General features: G+C 34.5%; 1 protein-coding gene across 1 annotated transcript in view; it reads right to left on the bottom strand.

Moving 5' to 3' along the window:
* Nucleotides 1–629: 629 nt before the first annotated feature.
* baf (barrier to autointegration factor) overlaps nucleotides 630–15,258 on the bottom strand; it is a 54,521-nt gene continuing 39,892 nt past the window's right edge. The window contains exons 2-3 of the mRNA XM_090400280.1: nucleotides 9,092–9,242; nucleotides 630–1,097 (exon numbers count right to left, since the gene is read on the bottom strand). Of these exons, the coding sequence (XP_090256406.1) occupies nucleotides 951–1,097; nucleotides 9,092–9,217 (273 nt within the window). The 5' untranslated portion in view covers nucleotides 9,218–9,242 and the 3' untranslated portion in view covers nucleotides 630–950. The remainder of the gene's footprint in view (nucleotides 1,098–9,091; nucleotides 9,243–15,258) is intronic.

Genomic DNA, 15,258 nt, shown 5'->3' with positions numbered 1-15,258 from the left:
AACACTGATAATTTTCCAGGTTTATTGGTCTTGGTTATTTCTTCCCAGTGAAGGATTATTAATTTATCATGTGGCTCTTACTTTTTCAAATCAATCCATTGTTTGCATTCTCCCTTGTAATTAATTGTTGTCACCACTGATGATGGCCTATAATATTCAGACTGAAATATATGGCCTTAAATAAAAAGTATTACTTATTCCTTGTGTTTTTTCATGTTAATTTAAAGAAGCTTCTCATGACACAAGTATCTCTTAGAACGACTAAAACTGTTGCCAAAAAAAGTACTATTAAAACCTCGCACTACTTCTGAGATTATCTTGCACTAAAAGAAAATCATTCTTCCATATGCATAATTGGGATCTAAACTCCCAGTCATTCTGCCTAAACATTTCAGTAGTTTTCCATTTCTCCCTAGATTCTTGACCTATAAATAGTATCCAACATGGCTTATCACAGCCTTGAAAATAAAAAAAAAAAAAAGAAATTATAAAAACTAGTGTAGTATTGCAAAAGACTAATTACAAAATTTCTGCTGCCACCAGATAGGATATCAAATGAAGCAGTTTTTATATTCTGAAAATGTAAAACATGCTCTAGTATTTAGGGGGGGAAAAACTATATACTAATCTACTCTGGAAGTACAAATTTTATTTCACATGAAAAATATACATATTTTAAAACCGAGACATAAAAAGTACCTTCTGGTAAATAAAAGGTTCAATTGAACATTTAATGTTACTATAATAAATTCAAAAGGTATACAGACAAGTCTGATCAACTGAAAAGTTACAATCAAACACTAATACAAAATTTTCTTAAATCCAAAATGGTGTTTAGTATTTTGATGTATTTTCAAATGTCTATTTAGTCAGCCAGTACTGTTTTTACTAACTGCTCTGACTAATTATTGGCCCAGTATTAACATCCAATATACCCATGGTACGAATACCTACAGGAATTCATCACACCAATCTGAGAGACACTGATAGCAGTCTGAAGCCTGTTTACTATTGGCACTACTGATGTCTTTCATCCAGTCAATAAAAAGTTCTTTATTTTTCTTCAAGACAAGGAACTGTCCCAATACAACATAAGCCTGAAAAATAAAATCAACATATTAAGTATTTCGATGGAAATTTAGAAACAAAATATTGTTCTACAGACTTTCCTGCAGAAACCAACATTTAATTCTTGCCACTTATTTATATTTTTATGCAAATTGTATGTGCAACCTAAAATCTTGTATTCCCTGTTTTTCCCCACCCCTTCTAATTCTAAATGTTATGACTTAAGAATAGAAGAGATAAACATTTCACAGATAAGGACAATTTAGGATACAGTTTACTTCTAAATTTATTTACACACACAATTCTAGAAACAAAAGTTTCAAAGGTAATTTATATTCTTTCAAATTTAGCAGTGTTTCTTTTAGAAAGCATGTGGATTAGAGTTTGCAAAGACGTGGGAGTTATTTCAGTTTTCTGAATACAGATAAAGAAAATATTACAGAAATTTCTGAAAGATTTAATGCATCATTAACATTCAATTATTCATTAAAACTAAGTACAGAAATCAATTATTATGCTCGTGTGTTCTTTTGAAAAATATTTTAGGATAAATGATTGAATAACTGGAAGAAAAATTAGAAAACTTAATAATCATAATTAGGTTTAATTAGTTTTTTTTTTTTTTTGGTAAAACAACAGATGCTTGTATTTATTCACTGCTAGTAGGAAAAGTGAAAACAAAACTAAAAATTATTTATTGATATTGTTACTTCATAGTCTGATAACATTTTGGGAATAAGAACAAGTATGTAATGCACAGCGTATCAAGCATAAAGTTACAGTACAAGTATCATTAATTTCCTGATATATATACCCTCAAAGCACAGGAGTATAGGTTAATGATAGTACTATAGTCTTCTTCTACTACGCGTTATTTCCCGCTTCCCATGCAGGGTCTGCGTGTTACTTTAGATGCGACTTCTTGTTAGTACTACTCCCAACTGACCCGTCGCCTGGTCTGCCGCTGGGGGGGGGGGGGGGGGGAGATATATTTTTGACTGTACAGGCGTATGTTCATGGGGCAGGTTTGCCTGTTTGCGGGATGAAAAACGCCAGATAAACTGGCGAAAAAAACCCTACTGACTGGCTAACTTGGCTATGCCTGAGGAAGATCCTCAAATTCCTCACGTCTACAACGGGAATTGAACCTGGGACACTCCTTCCCCAGGCATATGGTTGCGAAGCGCAAAGCCACTAGGCTAACCATGCGGGTGATGATAGTACTATAGTAATCTACCATTTTATCCAACCTTCAAACTGAGATACAGCTTATTAAGCAGAAATTTATGGTAAAAGTACCATCATTATTTTCTATCTATTTATTCAACCTTTAGGAAAGAACTTGACATTGTTAGCATCCGGGAATGCATTAGCAGAGCGAATCTCCGGTGGTATGGTCACTTAAATAGAATGGGAGAGAAAAGATTAGCAAAACAAGTGTTCTCTGCCAGGTTGGCAGGAAAACGACCCAGAGGAAGACCAAGATATAGGTGGATTGATACGGTACAAAGTGCCTTAGACGATAGATATATAAGATCTGATAATGTAGGAGTCTTGATAAGTAACAGACTGATTTGGAGGAAAATTGTAGATAGGAAATTAGTAATGATGTAAATTTTTCATGTAGTATTATCATATCCTGTACACCCCTTGAGGGTACATGGCAGGAAATTGATGATGATGATTCAACCTTCAATTAACCAAATTCTTGCATGTCAACCGATTTCTGGTACAGCACCAATTACAAGTATGCAAAATTAACTATACGATAATTTTAATAAAATTTTACATAGCAGATATATTACAAAAAAAAAAACCTTGTATACCAAATCTTAATGTGAAAAATGCAAATTTCATTAAATAACTGAGCTTATTTCCATAGTAAATGTGGAAAAATTACTGAATATTACAAATTTCTAAATGTACCTCATCTGTATATCATATGCCAACTTTGAATAAAGGTGCTATTATACTGTACCGTTGCATTCTGTCCCCCCCCCCCCCAAAAAAAAAACGCTGGGTTTAATATAATGAATACATCAAAGAGAAATAAAATAATTAAACACAAGTTTAACAGATCTTATATTTCATCTCTGTTACAATCTTAAAACTGTAAAAGCACACAAAACAGTAAGTGGAAAAAGTTAAACTGGAAGCCTGAAGTCCTATGAGGAGTGCCCTCTATGGGTGCTGTTGGACAGAAGACCTAAGAATTTTTCCCAAGATGTGGAAAGTTGAACACAAAAAAAAAATCTAAATAAAATGGTTTTTTTTTTTTTAATATGCTGCTGATTGTAAAAAAAAGTGTTGAATTTATATTTGTTTGATGAAGCGTAGTAGTTTAATTCCATTTTATTCTGTGCAAGGTATCGGAGGCATGGTCAACCAAACCTGATAACCACAGTTATGATAGATGTTGGCAGATCTCCCAGTTTTTTTGTTTTTTTTCTCTCTCTCTTTTATGTAGTTTCCATCCACAAAAGGTTATTAGTAAACCTATAATACATTTGTACCATGGGTGGGCTAAGGATTTTTTTCCCTCTGTTTTTTTAATGAATTTTTTAATTTCTTTATTTTTACATATCCAGAAACTTCATTTACTTATTGCTGAATAAGCTTACATAATGCTTTATTTATTCTTATAGCAAAAGATGAAGAGATCACAAAAAACTGTATACTATACTGATGAAGCCAGGGACTTCAAGTTTAGAGGGTATAATGCAAAGGTAGCCAAAACTGCACATCATATATGGTTGTTGAAGAACACACTAACAAATGGTGTAGGATGATTATTAATACTCTTTATAAGGCTATATAAAGACTATTAAACACAGATCTAGTCACCTGGATTCTGGGGAAAGAAGCAGTGGAGAGAGGATTGTATCAGGTATATGGAATGCTTCCTATGGGAATAGATTAAAGGTCTGTGGGCTTCCAAAACTAGCCGACATGATAAAAGCATATGTTATTATTCCATGCTCATCATAAGAGACCCAAACTATCATATCTCTCCCTGAAACCATTAACAGATAAAGCACTCACAACTGACTCAGGCAACCCATTCCATTCATTCACCACTCTCCAAGCAAAAAAATCTAGTCCTCATACCCTTGCTAATCATACTCTTACCTAACTTCCAGGAGTGACCTCTCGTTCTGCCCCTCTAGCCAAGTGCTGAAACACTTTCCCTGCATCAGTCCTATAAAAGCCTTTAAGTAACTGTAATGTTTCTATCATACCTTCCCTCCCCTTTTTCTGCCTATCAATCAACCAGCTTTTGCAATCCACAAACCCTAAATCTCTCCTCATATAGAGCATCCCACTCATCTCCAACAAACACACTAACCAGACAGACCTGATCACAGTAATCCAGATATGGTCATATTAAGGCTTTATAAAGAGGAATGATAACTCTTTTACCTCTGCTTGTTAGTGTTCTTCAATAACCAAGTAATTCTTGAACTACCCTGGCTACTTTAGCAATATGCCCTCTAAACTTCAGCTCTCTATTTCCTAGCTTCCTCAATTTCTTGGAGTACAGTTCTCTCAATGTAGTAATTAACAGCTTATAATCTTTGTATCCCAAAATGCATAACTTTACACTTTTCTGCATTAAATTGTGTTTTGCCCATACTGTCAGCTTATTTAAATCATCCTGCAAGAGCTCTCTACATCTTGATTAACTATTACCATATCCAACTTTGCATCAGCTGAACAAATGACTACCTCCCTGCAAAATTATACAACGGTGGGTACAGAACCCTCTGGCACACCACTAGTCACTTGCCTTCTTCTAGATTCTGCTCCTCCATACACCAGTTTTTGATATCTGTCCAGTAGCCACCCTTTAATCAATATCACAAGTTTCCTATCTATCCCCAGTTGTTGCAGTTTGTGTAACAGAGTTTCATGTGGTATCCTGCCAAACACATTTGCAAAGTTCAGCAGTATCATCATGTAGCCCTTCATCCAACTCAACTGTCACTCTATTATAAAAAATTAGATTACTGAGGCATGACTGACCCTTCAAAAAGCCATGCTGTGTATTTTTCTATCACAGATGTAGATCCTTTATGCAAAGAAATGAATTTGCCTTCCTTCCACTGTCTTGGGATCTTGTCAGAGCTGAGACTTAAATAACCTAGTCAAAGGCATCAGTTCCCCTGCACATTCTTGTAAAACATGAGCCAATATCTCAACCAATTCCACAGTTATATTTGCATTCAGATTCTGCAATACACCCTCTGTCCAAAAAGAAACCGAACTTTTCGAAAATAGAAGAAACTAGTGGCACCACCTGTTGAAAGTGGCAACCCTCATTAGTGTTGTGTCAACTGTTTATGACATTTGTTTCATTAGAAGCTGAGTTATAGTGCCAAGAGTGGCGTTTTGACGAACAGTCAGAAAATGAGTTTCAAACAGAGAGCTGTGATTGCTGTTTGTGTTAAACATGGTAAAAGTTTTACTGAAATGCATCAAATGCTTCAAAAAGCATATGGTGATGAATGCTTATCCCATGCTCAAGTTTATGAGTGGTTTAAGCGATTTCAAAGTGGTCATGAGATGCTTGAGGACAACAAAAAGCCGGGCCGTCCAAAAACTGGACTGAGTGAAGCTAACATCCAAAAAAAACCTGAAATCGTCCTTAAGATTGATTGAAGATGAATTGGGGATTCCTAAATCAACTGTGCACAACATTTTGACCAAGAGTTTGGGCCTTCGTAAATTGAATTCGCGATTTGTTCCCCACAAGTTGACAGACGATCAAAAATGCATCGAATTGAACATTGCAAGGACCAGCATTAAAACCACTCATAAGGACTCAAACTTCCTTGAAACGATCGTTACTGGTGACGAAATGTGACGTTTTGAATATGAGCCCAAAACAAAGCATCACAGTGCTGAGTGGAAACCCTAAAAAAAAATCGCTTGGAGAAGTCAAAAGTAAAGACAGTGCTAATTTATTTCTACGATTCCAAGGCATTATCCACAAAGAATTCGTTCTGCCTGGCCAAATGGTTAATGATGAGTTTTATCTTGAAGTTTTTAAGCAATTGATAGCAAGAATTCGTCGCATACGGCATGAATATTGTGATGACCATTCGTCAAAACACACACTGTCACTCTTGGCACTATAATAATTTGGCTTCTAATGAAACAAATGTCATAAACAGTTGACAACTAATGAAGGTTGCCGCTTTCAACAACAAAAAGATACAATGGGTGGCACCACTAGTTTTGTATTTTCAAAAAGTTCGGTTTCTTTTTGGACAGAAGGTGTATTATTATGTGACACCTCCAAGGAGTCCAGACTTGTTGAGAGAGGACACCTACTCTACAACAACTCTGTCTTCACCACTGAATCCACCAACTACAGGGAACTGCATCATCTACACCAACGCCATCTACTGCCCACTACCTGTATTTTAACAGACAATCACAAACATCCATGATAGGATTTGAACCAATAGCCTTTTGGCTGGAGAATGGATATGCTAACCACTCAGTCAACCAGGCCGGCAAAAAGTTTGGAAAGGTCCAAGCTACAATGGGATTCAAACTTACGTGTTGTAGCAACTTACAGATGCTCTCCATTTATTTATTTATTGGTTGGTCTGAATGGCTAAATACCTCCATTTCTTCAGCCCTCTGTTCCACACATCAGTCCCTGTCACAACAATATCTTCACTTGGATGATATACCCTTACAAAATGATCACTGAGTGGCTCAACAATTTCGTCTGCCTGTTACCTCTCTACCATCTGCACTCATTAAAGTTATCCTTCCATAGTCATTCTTCGTTTTACTTGCCACATAATGAAAAAAATCTTTAGGATTTCCTTTACCTTGTTTGGCTAATTTTTTCTCATAATCTGATTTTGCCTTCCATAAGTAGATAAACTTTGTGAAGAACAAAATGGCTTTTGAAAAGGACGATTGTGCATTGATCCAACTTTTACATTAAAAATTTTAATAGAAAATCATTATGAATACAACATAGAAACGCATTGTAGACCACCAGAGCGCCTTTGACAGTCTTAAGGAACAAACTGTGGACCATACTGAAGAATTTGAACATTCCAAATCAGCTACTTGTTGCAATAACTAACATTATTAAAACAAACAAATAGTTGTAAGAATCAATGAAAAAGTTGCAGAATGGAAATTTATAAATAGATGGGGTCTGCCAAGGATGCCCGATATCAATGTTATTCAATATCTATATGGATGGATTAGTAAAGAAATGGAAGGAAAATATAAAACCAGCATTTAAACTGGATTGTGGAACTATGCTTAATACCTTTTTGTTTGCAGATGACCAAATAATCTTAGCAAGAAATAAAGATGAACTCCAAAAATCAATATATGTCTTAATGAGTGCAAAAAAAATATGGAATGCAAATATCACCAGATAAAACAGATAAAGTCAGAAGTAAAATCATGATTGAAAATAAAATTTTAGAACAAATTAAATGCCTTGGATGTACTGTATCATATACAAAAGAAACTGACATTGGCATCAAAATTTCAAATTTTCTAAAGATAACAAGAATGATCAATATTTTTCAAATCTTACTACGTTCAAAAGCACAGAGAATAAGAGTTTATAAAGTTTTGGCAAGACCTGTACTATACAGAAGTGAATTAGGGACCATAAAAACTGCAGAAGAAAAAAAGAATAGAAACTGTAGAAATGAAATTCTTGAAGGACACCAGCCTATATATTCTCTGGGAAAAAAAGAAGATGCACAGAAATATATAAAGAAACATATCAAAAGAATTTACAGTTCAAACTACCCCAAAAAAATAAAATAAAATACTCTGATACCACCACGTTGGAGAATATAGAAGTCAGGAACGACCAAGAAAAAGATGGAAAGAGACTGGAACAGGCCATCGGGCCTAAATCTCTTAAAGGATGATGCCTTCCTCACCATGCTGGTCATCTTTCTTGCCAAACTCATGTTCATGAGTATGCTGGTCACCTTTTTCCTTATATACCCTCTACAACTTCTTTGTTTGCAGCTCATGCCTAATGACACTAGTCATCCATCTAACTCCTAACTGATTTACTCTCCTGGCCTTGGGTATACACCATGATATTGCTTCCTCTAGATATCCCTTGACTATCTCCAATGCATACGTGGAACTATTAGGAGGCAGCTTTATGCCATGGTACTGCTTCAAGCTGCCTCCTAATAGTTCCACATATATCCCCTTTTTAACTTTTGCTTTTATAGGGGTTTTATGGGATTGACACTGAAGACATTTTTCAGTACGTAGCAGGAAAGGAATAGGGTGTCATCTATGGAAATTATGTGAGTTAGTTAACAAGGATACAACGGATTGCCAGAGGTGGTTTTGAGTGAGTGCTTCGTTAGTGAATAGATTTAAGGATGGGGTAGGGCAAGTATTGTGTGAATAATGAGTCTCTCATGATGAGTCTTTTGACTCTATGGAGTCACCAATATAATAATAGTCCTCTAAGTAGAAGTGCTGTACCAATATTTACGGCTAAGAAAGAGAGAATACAAAGAGAAATGATCTGATATAATACATACAGTCACCAGAAAAAGTCTGCGCCTGATTAATTATGATTAATTATTAACTGCTTCGCTATCATCTGTCTATTACACTCCTCATGCCTTCTTAACAGACAGTAAGGGATACTTGTATTTTGTTGCGGACCCATAATTTATTTCAAAAGATGCTAGTCAGGAACAAAATACTGATATCCATCATTGTCTTTGATAGGTGAATATAAATGCAAAACTTCTTCTGACATGTGTGGAGAGGGATACTATAACATTAGATCAGTTCTTTTGTGTTATTTCTCTTAGCATATATATATATGGTGGCATAGCATATATACTTAGGGGATAAACAGCCATTTTAGAGAATTATTTATTTACGATTTAGAGAAGTATTTCCAATAACAATCAATCATTTTTCTTTCTCTCCTTTCTAATGCTCTGAATTAATTTCATAAAAAATTTTATAACTATAAAAAAAGTTATGTCACCTTATCAAATCCTCTGGCTTCTAGCCTTTTCCCAAGTACTTCTCCTATACCAGCAAGATCAGTGACTGCTTTGTCTCCCATTGGCTCGGAAACAAAATTTCTGTGTTTTTGTGAAGTTGATGACATTGTAAACTTTTATCAGTTCTGAGTACTGCCAAGAGAATATCAAAATTATGTTTCTGACATTTATGTAATAATTGAAACAAGACAAATAATAATGCTTTACTCATTTCTCAACTATATAAATAATTATTAGACAATTTATAGTATAATTTTTTAAATAATGGCTTCACATTTGTAAAAGAAAACTAAATAGAATGCATTACTCCTATATATTTCACCCAATATGTTACGAGCTTCATTCAGGGAGAAGGCAGAACTGGGGTAACAAAATTTAAATTCTGAATACAAGAACGAGTCATTACATTATGTGTATATATCATGTGTCTCAGTCACAGCTGTACAGTAGGTGAAAACATTATTAGAGTTCAGTCAGAGAAGTGATTACTGATTTATGATTATTACTAACGTACACATAAATGAAACATTATATTAATACAGTACACTAGCAGCATTTGGGTAATAAACTTGTATATGTGGCAGAACATATCACAAAATAAATTAAAATGAAGATTTTTTTTAAGAACATTCAAAATCTGTATCATAATTAACAAAACATTTACAATTTCAAAAAAAGAGCATCCTAGTGATTTATCTCCAGTCTGCAATTTAACCTGCTCATACGCCAGTTCTTTAAACGAATTAGTGTCTACTACAGCAGACTGCAATTTTTAATACATTAATTTACTTTAAATGGCTTTAATAACAAATATTTGAAAATGAATTGAAGAGCATTTTGTTCTGATGGTGTTCTAATATAGTGCTGGAAAAAAAGTCTGGAGTGGCTACTAAGTTAGAAAAATTTCCTAAAATCATCATTTGGCATCATTTAAGTCACTGACTGTAATTGTCATTTGATGATGCAATAACTAAAAGTTATATTTAGATAAAATTTATTCTATTCATCATCAGTCTAACAAAAATCAAACCAAGTTAGAAACTGTAGCTAAAGAACTTGAAATTATTAAAATTAGTCGATTACTGGGACCACAATGGGTGGCATATAGTTTACAAGCTGCTACTGCTGTACACCATGCACATCCTTATTAGCAAAGGTTGGTCATCAGCTGGTAGAGCCTTTGCTACTAATGGATCACGCAAAAAGTTAAGCAAGTTTGAGTGTGGTTAGTAGTTGGAAGGGATTCAATCATTTGATGCTGTTGGCACACTCTCCCTCGATGAGTCTTTGGACTCCCTGAAGGTGTCACTTAATAATAATATGCATTTTTCAAGTTCTTATTCTGGTCTGTCTGCTGTTAGCTAATATACACTTCATACAAGACCTTACTTTAATGATAGACATTCTGGATGATGTTTCATTACTTTCAACTGCACTTCAGTCAAGATTAACTAACATTCAGAAAGCACTAAAATTAATCAAACACCAAGCATTGGAAAATTTAAAAGTTGGTACTGGAAAACATACATCGCAAGTTTAGGATTTGATTTATATCAAATAAGTTTAAAGATATTCCATTTAATTTAATAAAAATAATAAATGCAATGCTCCTACTAGGAATACATTACTAGAAAATATAATTCAACACATGAATTTACAATTTATCAAAACTTTTTTTTTTTTTTTTGATTTCTTAGAGCAATCTACTTGACCTTATGAAAAAGTTCACCATGGGCAGCTGGTGAAAAAAGTTGTACCTTTTAAGTAAAATTTTAAATTATGAAATTAATTTTACAATGATTTTTGGGATTTTGTAGATAATAATGCAGAATCAAAAAATGTTTCAATCCAGGCAGTATTCAAAACGCTAAATCAACAGTGCTGAAACAAAGAGATTTTGGTTTAATTAGCATAATTCATACAAGGGTGAGAAATAGTTTAATGGATTACATATCAGACTTAATGACAAAATATTTATTGGAAAAAGAGTTGGTGGTTTGAAATGCGACTCTGTTTTGTCAAGTCATGGTTGAATTGTAACCACAGATTGTTACAGATACATGAACTAGGCAAAAATCAGTGAAAACGTTTTGCGAGAGTCATTTGGCTATAAGGAAATCACAATAAAAGATTAATATTACTGCTTGAAATTTTTATATTCAAAACTGCTGTAAATGAGTAAAACTACAATATACATGTACACACACATTCTCTCTCTCTCTTTTCCCAGTAAGACGGTTAAAAAGTTACCAGCACACCACCGATATAGTGACTACTACGCACACACTTACTGTGAGAGGTACTCTATATCAAACAAAATGGTCATCGAAACTTACTATTTCTAATTATCACACATACAAGGTATGAGTCAAATCTATTTCTTCACACCAGATTCTAATCATACTTCATTAAGTAAAAAACCTGCTCTTCCCACCTTTGCTCATCTTCTTTATGCAATTTCCAGGCTGGTTAGCATTAAAGTTAAAGTAACCAACTAGGTCAGCATATTAGGTCTGTTAATTGCATGTGTGCTGGATGAAAAACTAGCATTAAAAAAAGGTAAACCCTGTTATCTCTGCATAAGGCTGATTAACTTACCTATAGTTAAAACGCCCTGGCAGGATTCAACCCCAGGCCTTCCCAACCAAAAGGAAATGTCAATACCCTTATGGATGTAATAACTTCGAAGAATGGGCTTACATTCAGACCCTCTCTCTCCACTATACAATAATAAAAAAATTTCACCATTCACTGGCTATATCTCAATCACATTGCTGACATCAACCTAAGTGGATCCACAGCTGTTCTTCCTTCATCTACTCATATCCCCTAATGTGTTTCTCACAAAATACAATATATGGTCTTGTAAATCAAATGTAAACAAGTTCCTCGTTTCCCAACCTGCTACCCATATATGGTACTAATGTCCTATAGGTTGATCAACCAACCTCTCGTATGGGCTCAACATAAATATATATATATATATATATATATATATATAAATTATTTTAAATGACTGATACTGAGAGATAAAGAGATGACATGGTTTATTTAAAAAGATACTACTAGTTTCGTTGAATGGATCAACTTCTTCAGGTATCACAATCAAAGAAATATACAAAAAATAACAAACTTAAAAATTGCATTAACAGTACTAGTCCAAAAAAAAAATATACTGTTTCTCCATCACTCAACTGCTTCTGAAGATCCCTCTTCTCCCAGAGCCTTTATTTCTTTGCTTACATCAGCTCTCTTTCACCAAAACTAGCTAAAATTCTCAAGAAATTTAACTTCAGAACTTGCTTCACACTTAGTAAACCTAAAGAGAAATATCTTCCAACTCAGTTTCCAGGAGTCTACAAGATCTTATGTGATTGTGGAAAGCCATACTACAGCCAAACTGCTAAATCCATCCTTCTACGTTTGGAAGAACACCGTAGAGATATTTCCTACAACAGGACTAGAGCCAGCGCTCTCTCTAGCCACGTTCTTTTCTTCGTTAACTCAGATGAAGGCCGCAAACACATTGTGGACTGGACACAAACTGCTAATATCCATGTGTGCTTTGATGAACTTGAAAGAAAGATTGTCGAATCCAGAGAAATTGCCTTAGATTCTTCCCATATCATAACTCCCTAAGTTTCAATCTTTCTGACGCACACACATTGCCTCTGTTCAATACTGGAGCACTTGTGACAGCACGTAGTCAACTTTTATTTGGAACTCAAGTGCACATTACTGTTTTCAAAATGTACTAGTTTTTTTGTTAATGCAATTTTTGAGTCTGTTATTTTTTCTATATTTCTTTGATTGTGATACCTGAAGAAGATCCATTCAACGAAACTAGTAGTATCTTTTTAAATAAACGATGTCATCTCTTTATCTCCCGGTATCAGTCATTTCAAATAATTTATATTTTCTACCGAGTAAAAATTACTAATCACAATATATATATATATATAAAATTAGTTTGAATAACTATATACCGAGAATGAAAAAAACAACAAGGTTTAATATTAAGATACAACTAAATTCGTTGAATGATTCAACTTCTTCAGGTATCACAGGCAAAGAATTATACAAAAAATGACAGAGACATTATAAAATTACATCAACAGATCTAGTATAAAAGTATATTTTAAAAACAGGAATGCAAGCTTGAGCTCTAAATTAAAGTTCATTACGTGCGTGAGCTGCCATGAGTGCGCCAATACTGAACAGAGGCAATGTGTGCATCAGCGATTGAAGCTAAGGCTGTTGTTAATATGGGATGAATCTAGTGAAATTTCTCTAGATTCAATGATCTTTCTTTAGAGTTCATCATAACACACATGGATATTAGAAGTTTTTGGCCAGTCTACGAGGTGTTGGCAGCCTTCATCCGAGTTAATAGAGAAGAGAACGTGGCCAGAGAGAGAGAGCTGGCTCTGGTCCTATTGTAGGAAATGTCTCTCTGGTGTTCTTCCATACGCAAAAAGGATAGATTTAGCTGTCTGGCCGTAATATGGTTTTCCACATTCACACAAAATCTTGTAGACTCCTGGATACTGAGTAGGGAGATGTTTCACTTTAGGTTTACTTAGTATGGAGCGAAGTTTTGGAAACGTAGTGAAGCAAGTTCTAATGTTGAATTTCTTAAGAATTTTTGCTAGTTTTGGGGAGAGAGAGGATGTATGGCAATGAAATAAAAGCTCTTGGGGGAGAAGAATCTTCAGTAGCAGTAGAGCAATGGAAAGAGAAAAATTTATCAATCTGTTTAAGAGAGAAACCATTGTACAAAAGTCCTTTTAAGTAAATGGAGTTCATTTTCAACTTCTGTTTCATCTGTAAGTAAAGATCTGGCTCGATGTGCCAGGGTTGAAATAATACCAAATTTTTACGGAGGGTAGTGATGGGAAGAAGCATGAAGGTTGATACCGTGTTAACACGGTATCAACAACCTCAATTTGTTTCTAGACCACCTCAACAAGTTTCATGAAAATATCAATTTTACCTTTGAACTGGAATCCAACGACTGTCTCTACTTTCTGGACTTAAAACTTACGAGATGCGCTGAAAATATCAAAAGCTCAATTTTTAAAAAACTGACTCACACAGACAGATACCTTCATGCTTCTTCCCATCACTACCCCCACAAAAATTTGGTATTATTTCAACCCTGGCACATCAAGCCAGATCTTTACTTACAGATGAAACAGAGAAATTGAAAATGAACTCCATTTATTTAAAAGGACTTTTGTACAATGGTTTCTCTCTTAAACAGATTGATAAATTTTTCTCTTTCCATTGCTCTACTGCTACTGAAGATTCTCCCCCAAGAACTTTTATTTCATTGCCATACATCAGCTCTCTCTCCCCAAAACTAGCAAAAATTCTTAAGAAATTCAACATTAGAACTTGCTTCACTGTGTTTCCAAAACTCCGCTCCATACTTAGTAAACATAAAGTGAAACATCTCCCTACTCAGTATCCAGGAGTCTACAAGATTTTGTGTGAATATGGAAAACTATATTACGGCCAGACAGCTAAATCCATCCTTTTGCATATGGAAGAACACCGGAGAGACATTTCCTACAATAGGACCAGAGCCAACACTCTCTCTAGCCACGTTCTCTTCTCTATTAACTCGATGAAGGCCGCCAACACCTCGTAGACTGGCCAAAAACTTCTAATATCCATGTGTGTTATGATGAACTCGAAAGAAAGATCATTGAATCTAGAGAAATTTCACTAGATTCATCCCATATTAACAACAGCCTTGGCATCAATCTCTCTGATGTACACATTGCCTCTGTTCAGTATTGGCACACTCGTAGCAGCTCACGCACGTAGTGAACTTTAATTTAGAACTCAAGCTTGCATTCCTGTTTTTAAAATATACTTTTATACTAGATCTGTTGAAGTAATTTTATAATGTCTGTCATTTTTTGTATAATTCTTTGCCTGTGATACCTGAAGAAGTTGAATCATTCAACGAAACTGGTTGTATCTTAATATATTAAACCTTGTTGTTTTTTCATTCTCAGTATATAGTCATTCAAACTAATTTTTTATAATATTTTCTACCGAGTAAAGATGAACAATAATATATATCCAACATCAATAAAATCTGATATTAGGTAGCATTTTGGGATTACTAAGGCAATGA

The sequence above is a fragment of the Typopeltis vanoorti genome, chromosome 11 (assembly GCF_054136105.1).
Source record: "Typopeltis vanoorti isolate ZY-2024b chromosome 11, IOZ_Tvanoo_1.0, whole genome shotgun sequence".
NCBI lineage: Eukaryota > Metazoa > Arthropoda > Arachnida > Uropygi > Thelyphonidae > Typopeltis > Typopeltis vanoorti.
The sequence above is the reverse complement of the archived record's forward strand: the minus strand, read 5'-3'. Positions and strand labels throughout refer to the sequence as shown.